The following is a 10,000-nucleotide window of genomic DNA, read 5'->3' as shown; positions in this document are numbered from 1 at the left end:
ACAACATGAAACACGTGGAGGCGACTGTCGCTGTGCTGCTATATAAACATCACTGAACTGAGCTGAATAGTAACATTTTAACAAGATAGCAACATTTTCCGAGGTCACACGTGTGTCCCCCGCAGCGTCATGAAAGCATCATGGCTGTGACAGCATGACAGGAAGTCAATATTCAGCCCGCTGCTCTTTGTCGATTTTAGAGAGAAAATAGTTCCTCCATGAAACTGAAGAGTGATGGGGTCATCTTTCTCTTTGACCCCTAGCTGGTGTTGGGTGTGCATCGACTCCTGAGCCCATACGCTGCTGTGGGTGCCAATGGTTGTCGAATTTCCTTCACAACTCGTTGCCATGCATGGCGATCGTTGGCGATTGTCCTGGCCTCGTCGAGATTTATTCTGCCCCTGATGTCATCTTTGACCTGTTTTAGCCATGTTTTCTTTGGTGCCGTTCTGTGGATTCTCCACTGGGTGGGTTGTTTACGCCAGAGGAGTTGATGTGGTAGTCTGCTCGCATCCATTTGACACACATGGCCAAACCATCGCAATCAGCGTTTTTGAATTTGGCCCTCGATTGGCGGTTGGTTGCCGCATCTCTATCAGATGTCCTCGTTTCGAAGGTGGTCTCGAAGTGACACTTGTAATATCTGTCGAAGGCAGCGCATCTGGAAAACGTCGAGTTTGTTGAGGTCCGCTCTGAGCACTGTCCACATTTCAGATCCATAGAGCAATATCGGGAGGATCAGCATCCGGAAACAGCGGATTTTGGTCGAGATGGAAATATTGGTTCGCTTCCACAAGCACCACTTTAGAGAAGCGAATGCTGCAGTTGCGTGACCTATTCGACTGTGGATCTCTGCCGTGGAACCAACCTTCCTTTGCTCGATCAGTGAGTCCAGGTATTTGAACTGCTGGACTTGCTCTATTTGGACACCGTTGAGGTAGACGTTGGCAGGCGACCCATCTGTTGTCATCTTGTCAGTGTTTATCTTGAAGCCATATGACTCGGCGGTGCGTGTGAGCTTGTATAGAGCGTCCGTGGCTTCGGCGTCATCCTCGGCCAGCACAGTGCTGTCATCTGCAAACACGAGATCCGTCACGGTGCCATTTTCATCAAACCGGACTCCGCGTCTGCCCCTGAAGACTTTCCTCATGATGGCGTCGACTACGATGTTGAAGAGCAGCAGTGAGGCGACAGCGCCCTGGCAGACTCCAGTGCGGATGGTGAATTTAGTCGGCAGCTCATTACGGCTGCGTATTTGGCTCGATGATCCGTTGTAATTTTCCTGCAGGAGCTTAATGACTTTTGGTGGGATGTGCTCGGTCTCCAGCGCCATCCAAAGTGCTGGCCAATCGATGCAGTCAAATGCGGATCGATCAATGTGGTCATGGTTTCTGCTGAGAGGTTTTCACATGTAGGTTTTGGAACTTTGAGCATCATCGACTTCCAACACAGTGAAGAGGAGGCAGACGTGTCCACAGCTAGCACATCAGACTGGACCTCGCCGCAGGTCCAGTCTGATGTGGATGGTCTGAGTGCTGCACGGGTTCACGGTTTAGGTGGACGTTACAAGTACGGACGCTGTGACAGCAGCTCTGAGCGGTAGCTCCGCCTCTGTGGGAGGAGACGGCGGCGATGTGCAGGAGACTCCACCTCAGAAACGAGACAGCTTGTTTAATGAAATCATCTTTATCATCATGAGTGATTGTTAGAGCCAACAGTGTGGTTTTCAGAATCTGTACAATTTTATTTTATAGGGTTTTAATTTTTAAATATATTTTTTGCTGTTTGTATTTAAAACAACTAATCTATTTTTAAACAATCCTTTTGTGTTTATTTTCTGATTTCTTTTCTCTTTTTTAAGCTCCTACTTTTATTTATCCTGAAACTATTTTGTCTGATTTATTTTTAATAATTATTTTATTTCATTATTTTATTCTTGTTTATATAATTTCTGATCTGTATTTTTGGAGGATCTTTACCATAAAAGTGAACCGACACCTGAATGTTTAAAATGTATTTGTGTTTACTTTTTATTATTGTTATTTTTCAGTGAGTAATTATTTTGCATCCATATGTATTAAATTCTATTATATGTATATATGTGTATGTGCTGGTTTGACTGGTTTGACTGGTTTGTGGTCTGTGCACGCGTCATTAATAACTCCTGTGGTCACTCAGATGTGACGACTCTGACCTCAGGTGACCTCTGTTCAGCATGCAGTACGAATAAAGTTTGATTGACTGTGAGTCAATCATTAATTCATTAATGTCATGTTTCGTGTTGCAGGTTTGAGGTGACAGTGATGCAGGCGAATGACCGCAGTGTGACGATGGCGTGCTGCTGGTTTGAAATTAAAGAGATCTGATTGGACGTTTCCCCCCAGCAGGTGAGTGAACACCTGCAGAGACACTCATTATGTAACCGCGGCGACGCTTCAGCAGTAGTTTGTCCTGCAGAGTCAACTGAAGGAAAGAGATGGAGAGATGAACACACACACTTCTTTGTCAACTTTGCAGGGTGTTGCTAAGCAACCGAAGGAAATCTGAAACCAGAATAGCGATGTGAAAAAAATCAACAGAATGTAGAGAAAGATGCAGCTTCGCTGTTTCTTTCAGCTTTGCCGTCATGTTGGAACGTGTGGGAGACGAGGGGGAGGAGGGGGAGGAAGGTTTCCATCCAAAGCACAACCAAGCACGCTAACAGGAAGTTAGCGAGAAAACCAAATGAGCGCCGTGGTTTTATGAACGCATAACTTTACATGATGCTGATGTCATTAAACACACCTGTCTGAGCTCCCGCACGCTAACACGCTCATGTGACCAAGATCCAGACACACAGGTCATGTGATTTAGGTATGCAAAGTGGGATGGGCTTAAAAGCAATGAATACCAGCTCGCCATGAGGAGACGCTCAATGTTTGTTTCAGACAAATAATCACAAGCACAACAGTCACAACAACGAAGGTTTCACACAGACCGAGCTCGTCCACAAGATGCCACACCTGGATCACACACACCTGGATCACACACACCTGGATCACACACACCTGGATCACACACACCTGGATCACACACACCTGGATCACACACACCTGAGTCTGTGGCTCAGGTGTGTGATATGTTAGAGACATGGTCTGTGACTTCCTGCTAAAATCTAAAACTACAAGCTCTCCTAAACCTACTGGGCTTCAACCAGGAAGTGACATCATCATCCTTCATCACACCCCAACCTCCTAATATGTCTCTGTGCACAACACTGAGCATGTGTGACATGGACACAACGGCCAACTTGTGAAGTTGTAGTCGTGTGTTAGCTCATGAGCTAGCAGTGTGTGATGTCACTCCCGTTCACCCGGCCTGGTCAGCAGAGGCCAAGTTTGGGCCTCACGTTGGTTTTAAACCTGAGGTGAAGCTCGACATCACAGGAAGTTAATAATAATGTAAAAAAACATTTTAAACTTTAGCTGCACAACGACTTTACTGCCTCAGAGGGTCTTTGGTTGTGGTGGAGGCTGGGTGGAGGTGTCGCTACATATGTATGCACGGCTGATCGTTACACTGAAGGCAGCTTTACTGACAGCTGATTTCTGTCATGATGAAAAAGAACAAGGTGACGATGGTAAATGGCCTGTATTTGTACAGCGCTTTACACAACATTCAGTCATTCACACACTAGTGATGGCAGCTACATCGTAGCCACCGCTGCACTGACAGAGGCGAGGCTGCCGGACACTGGCGCCACCGGGCCCTCTGACCACCACCAGTAGGCAAACAGTTAGTATCTTGCCCAAGGGTATTTGCCGTGCAGCCAGGAGGCAGCCTAGGATCGAACCACCGACCTTCTGATTAGTGGCTGACCTGCTCTGCCACCTGAGCTACAGCCAGCCACGTTGCAAGTGATGTAGCATGTTCACTCCTCCTCCTCTGACTGCCTCTGACAGTCTGTGACTGATTTCTATGTGACGTCTCAGGAAACGCCCACTGAATCCACGTCTGTGCACCAAGTGAGCAGCACTGGCTTGCCAGTTAGCCATTAGAAATGGTGTCCTCCAGTCAAACGACACAAACCCCACAGTGACACAAACAAAGAGCTGATGAGGTTGCACACAGGATTTAAGCGAGGTCACACGTTCCTCACTCAGGTACAGGTACAGGCTAAAGTACTGATTTAATTTCAGTACTCGAGTAAAACAATAGGTTGCAGCATATATTTGTGGGAAGATGCTGATCGCACCTTTCTCAGGTGTGTCTTTCATCACGTCTTAAACTCGGTCACGTGTCACTGATGGAGCAATCAGATTGTGTTTCACGTCTTATTGTTTCTCAGATTTAAGGTGATGAGTTTGTGTGAAGTGACAGAATCACCTGCAGTACTGAGCCCGTTTGTACCACAGATACCTGAGGACTGAAGAAGAGTCGTCAGGTGTTTGTACCTCGTTACCTGACAGAGCGCATGCTAATGTTAGCCTGCTAGCGTGGTACTTCTATGTTGGGATCAGGCAGTTTGTATGAATCAGCCAACGTTGTCCATCCAAACAGCCTTTTCCAAAAGTCACAGGCACACAGGGCTACAGACCAGTTAGCTGTTGCCTGGTAACTGCTGACCAGTACAGACACGTTGGTATTCACCGACAGGTTGGCGAGTGGATGCTGGAGGTTTGGTGACGGCTTCGGTCTCTGACAGACTGATGCAGGTTATGGTGAAGCCATCTTGTCTGCAACCAGTTGCTAAGCAGCTGTGAAACTAAAGGATGCAACTGTCTGCTTTCAGAATAAAAGCTGTGCTTCACAGGCTTCAGAAAGCACAGATTTTACTTTGAAGGCGAGCAGGTCCTGGTTTAAAATGTTTCAGCACAGCTCAGTGACTGTCTGCAGACGTGTCAGCGTCTTGGTAAGAAAGCAATGGATCAGTGTGACTGTGTGAGTCGTGAACTCTAAAATGCCGAGCAGATGAATGAGGACTATTCAAACTACAGCTGCAGGGCTGTTAGCGTGGAGGTCGGTGAGGGTTCAGCCGTCACTACAGACGTTTAAGAGCTCGCCGTCGAGCGCTCAAACGTCTGGTGTTCTGATTCAGTCGCTAACAAGAGTTAGCATGTCTTAAAAAGAGTTAGCATGTCCTCACCTCTGGCAGACAGCTTCTTGGTGTTGATGATCTTGGCGGCGTACTCCTGACCCGACAGGACCTTCACGCAGCGCCGCACAACTGAGAACGCTCCCCTGGAAACACGACAGGAGGAACCGATCAGGCAGATAAAGGACACGGCTCATCCTCTCAGAGCGAGAGACCTTCACTTTAAGTGAAGCACGGCTGAAACATGAAGCTAGCATGGAAACATGCAGTTCCTCTAACGGCCACAGGAGGCAGGCTCCATCCTCATAACGAGACCTGAGACGTCACCCACTGCTTTTTGGTGGAATTGCATCCTTTTGTTTCCAGGTGTGAACATATAAGTACAGCGTGGAGTGATGTCATCAGCTAATGCTAGCTAGCATGGTTTTCAGTCTGCATACACAGATCTGAGGAAAAAGGAGACACCAATGGTGGAGGCTTCACAAACTTCCATCTTTTATATACAGTCTGTGGTTTAAAGCCACATCTGTTCATCTCTAAAGAAAGACCAGATACACTATGGGAGAGATTGAAGATTTGTTTTTATAACTCAATCAGTGATCAATAACAGTAACACTGATGAACAGTTATTCACGACGATCCTTTTATGGCTGGAAGTGAAGCTGTAGTTTCTGCAGAAAGCTTTCTGTTTCTTATGAAAGCTGCATTCTGCCACCCACCATCACATTATGTAAGAGACCTGGCATTATGTGTGTGTCTGTGTGTGTGTGAGAGAGAGAGAGAGAGAGAGAGAGAGAGAGAGAGAGAGAGAGAGTGAGAGAGAGAGAGAGAGAGACAGATGTGGTGAGTGTGTGTGTGTGTGTGTGTGTGTGTGTGTGTGTGAGAGTGTGTGTGTGCGCGCGTGTGTGTGTGAGTGTATGAGTGTGTGTGCATGAGTGTGTGTGTGAGAGTGTGTGTGTGTGTGTGTGCGTGCGCGTGTGAGTGTGGGCGGTGAGTGGGATGGGGTCAGAAAGGTGTTACACTTCTCTCTCCATCTTTCTCTGCATTCATCAGCCATCTTTACTGATCAGCAGCTTGATCAATAATCAATAAACCATCAGACAGATCGAGTCGTTATCAGCATCTTTGCATCTGTTACTGCCGTTTACAATTATATCCAAACATAAACACAGTACACCACCTGTGTGACATCATCAGAATAATCATTACTAAGACAACTTTGATTATAAGGAAACTTATTTAATAATAATAATAACAATAATAATGATAATAATGAGATTTGTCTCATTAAATGTGAATCTCTTAGAAAATCCTGCAGAAAATATAAAGAAAAAAATCAAATATTTAAAACATTTTAAATAAAGTTTTATTTGACACATGAGCTAAAAAAAATCAAACAACTTGTGAGAGGACGGTGGAATAACGATGAAACGATTAAAGGCTTCTGATTCCTGATATAAAGCAGATTATTGAACATTTCTGATTCGCACTCTTTGTTTAACCATAACGTGGGGATGAAGACGACCACACTCACTTGCCCAGCTCCTCATACAGCTGATACTCTTCAGTAAAACGAGTGCAGATGACCGTTGCCATGGTGACCCTGTGGGGCGAGGGGTCAGGGAGCTCCCTGTCGTCTTCCTCCGAGGATAATGATGATGGTGATGAAGCCCAAGAGTCAGACCCGTCTGAGTGTGTCGGAGGGATGAAGAAGAGGAGGCAGAGAGAGAAGAAGAAGCAGAGGTGGCAAAGAGAGAGAGAGAGAGAGTTTGGCTGCAGACGGAGGTAGAGGAGGAGGAGGAAGAGGAGGAGGAAGATGGAGGGATGATGGAGAGAGCAGTGAGGAAGAGCTGCACCTCTCGTCTCTCTGTGCCGATCTGAGGCTGCGAGAGAGAGAGGGAGGTTGTGAGAGGCTCGCCCTGACCGCCCACAACCCTGCCAGCCAATCAGAGCGCAGGACACACACACACACAGTCGCTATGGTAACTGCATCCTCGCTGTGAGCATAAAGTAAAAAAGTGAGAGATCCAAAAACTGCAGATTAAACTGCAAATATCAGTGATACTACTATTAATAATACTACTGCAGCCAGTGGTACTGCAGTACACACAGTACTGTAAATACTGCCACTGCTATACTACATCATGCTTCCTACTACAGGAAGAGTGGTTTGCACCCAGTTTGTACTAGGAACAAGACAACCACAGTGAGGAGGTCAGGGTACCCTTGCGGAGGTGGGGGGGAATCCCAGGGTATTTCCAGAAACAGCTGATAATAAATCAGCTGATCATGACTGACAGCGATCAGTGTCTGTGTTTGAGTCCAGCAGTCGGAGGAGCCGACTTCTCAGGTCTCCAGTTTTATTTTTAGCTTTGTTTATCTCCGCTGGGACGAGCTTCCTTCTTCCTGTCACTCATCTTTTCTGCTCGGCTTCCTCCTTTCGAGCCTCCTCGCCTCCTCCTCCTCTCTCTGGGGATGAAGAGCAGGACTGAAGCAGAGCTGATTGGTCAGCAGAGTTCAGGCTGAGCTCATCTCCAAACCCCGAGAACACGCTGTGAGTGGGCAAAACACCAACCCAGCATCCCTCACAGCACTGGGAGCTCTGGGCTGATGAGTGAACAGATGTGATACCATATGGTGGTTTCTGATTGGCTGGTTCCAAAGTAAACTTTAACTGTAATAAGATGACAGCAGCAGCTGTTTGAGTCTGTGATGCTGAAACTTTGTTTGTCCATCCATCCATCCATCCATCCATCCATCCATCCATCCATCCATCCATCAGTCCATCCATCCATCCATCCATCCATCCCTCCATCCATCAGTCCATCCATCCATCCATCCATCACTCCATCCATCAGTCCATCCATCCATCCATCAGTCCATCCATCCATCCATCCATCAGTCCATCCCTCCATCCATCCGTCCATCCCTCCATCCGTCCATCCCTCCATCCGTCCATCCCTCCATCCGTCCATCCCTCCATCCATCAGTCCATCCATCCATCAGTCCATCCCTCCATCCATCCACCCATCATCGTCCACCCATCCAGTCCATCCATCATCATCATCCATCCATCCATCCATCCCTCCATCCATCCATCCTCATCCCTCAATCCATCCCATCCCATCCATCCCATCCATCATCCACTCCATCCATCCACCCCACCCATCCATCCACCCATCATCGGTCCATCCATCAGTCCATCCCTCCATCATCATCCATCCATCCCTCCATCCATCCATCCATCCATCCATCCACCCTCCATCCCCATCCCTCCATCAGTCCATCCATCAATCCATCCCTCCATCCATCCATCATCAGTCCATCCATCCTCCACAGTCCATCCCTCCATCCATCAGTCCATCCATCCCACTCATCCATCCACCCATCCATCATCCATCCATCCATCCACTCCATCCATCCATCCATCCATCCATCCATCCATCCATCTCCATCCATCCATCCATCCACCCCCATCCCATCCATCCATCCATCCATCCACCATCCATCCATCAATCCATCCCTCCATCCATCCACCCCTTCATCCATCTCTTCATCCACCCACCCATCCGTCCATCCATCCACCAGCCCATCCATCCATCCATCCATCCATCCATCCATCCATCCATCCACCCCTCCATCCATCCATCCATCCGTCCATCCATCCACCCCTCCATCCATATATGCATCCACCCATCCATCATTTCATCCATGAATCCATCCATCAGTCAGATTAAGTCTGGGTTTAATCCGATGAGCAGAAGAGACCCTCCAACAGGATGAGTCATGCACAGAGAGCAGAGAGTCTTCAGTGTCACAGGTGTGACGGCAGGTTTAACACTGTGAAAGCTGTGCTGTATGATCACAGTTTTAAACAATTTCTCTTCTGAGCTGAGAAGTTCACACCAGTGAGACATTAAAGACTCATTACTGCTGCCAGTAGCTCAAACAGGCGTCTCACTGTAATCAGATTACATTGTTTAGTTTGAGTAAATGTTATATTGTTGTGAAAAGGCCTTCGATGTGGCGCGTTTCTCAGCGTGGCCTCAGACTGACAGTTCCAGGGTTCTGTGGGTTAGCAGTTAAAGATGAGTCTGAGGAGTAAACACAAAGACTTCATGCTCATCAGCTTCTGCTGTTGCCTGCTCACTTCTCTTCTTGGGGCTCACGTCTGATTGGCTGAAGATTGGCTACATCAACCTCCAGGCTCCCGTACCTGCTGGAACTCCCGGGCTGGTTTGTCACCGTGTCTGTGAAGTTCTGCTGTGGGTGTTGTCCTCTGCTGCCCCCTGCTGGTCTGATTTCTGCACACCTGCTGCTGATCTGTAGTCCTCTCAGAATAAACATCATCAGTTAGTATATCAAAGTAAAACATGTCTCTGTCCTGAGTGGAAATAAAAGCAGGTTTTAATCTGGCTCACTGAATCTATGCAGAGCAGCATTCTGTTTATGTGGCTTAGAATGAAAATGTATTATTACAAAATAAATTGTGCGTTGAATAAAAACACATTTCCCAGGGGCCTCCTGCAGTCAGACACGTGTTTTTACATAAAAGAGCTCACCTGCTTGCTCAGGTGTGAGTGGGCTGGCTTAGTGTCAGCAGTGTGGGTGTGGGGAGCTGTGAGTGGGACAGCTGAGCCTGAGGTGTGATCTGTATGGCAGCAGGTCACAGGTACACGTGTCAGCAACACACACACATTACTTCCTGTTACAGATGAAGTGAGCTAGCTAACACTGGGGCTGTGTCCCAATTAAGAGACCGCATGCTTGAAGTACGCGCACTACTAAAGTCTGTATCAGCAGCAGAATGGAGCTAAAATAAATGTTTGTTCCAGTTCTATGAAGCTTTGAGTATTTTGGATCAGTAGCTGCTGTGTTTGTTGCATCATATTGCTGTAACTGTTTATATGCTTTATATATTCTGAG

The 10,000-nt window shown here is 47.2% G+C and overlaps 1 protein-coding gene across 1 annotated transcript in view; it reads right to left on the bottom strand.

The window, feature by feature from the left end:
• camk2a (calcium/calmodulin-dependent protein kinase II alpha) overlaps window positions 1-6,956 on the bottom strand; it is a 45,864-nt gene extending 38,908 nt beyond the window's left edge. The window contains exons 1-2 of the mRNA XM_042215819.1: window positions 6,609-6,956; window positions 5,126-5,220 (exon numbers count right to left, since the gene is read on the bottom strand). Of these exons, the coding sequence (XP_042071753.1) occupies window positions 5,126-5,220; window positions 6,609-6,670 (157 nt within the window). The 5' untranslated portion in view covers window positions 6,671-6,956. The remainder of the gene's footprint in view (window positions 1-5,125; window positions 5,221-6,608) is intronic.
• Window positions 6,957-10,000: the final 3,044 nt, after the last annotated feature.

The sequence above is a fragment of the Haplochromis burtoni genome, unplaced genomic scaffold (genome assembly GCF_018398535.1).
Source record: "Haplochromis burtoni strain Fernald_Lab_line unplaced genomic scaffold, NCSU_Asbu1 Contig_831, whole genome shotgun sequence".
Taxonomy (NCBI): Eukaryota; Metazoa; Chordata; class Actinopteri; order Cichliformes; family Cichlidae; genus Haplochromis; species Haplochromis burtoni.
Note: the sequence above shows the minus strand (reverse complement) of the source record. Positions and strands in the feature narration are given on the sequence as shown.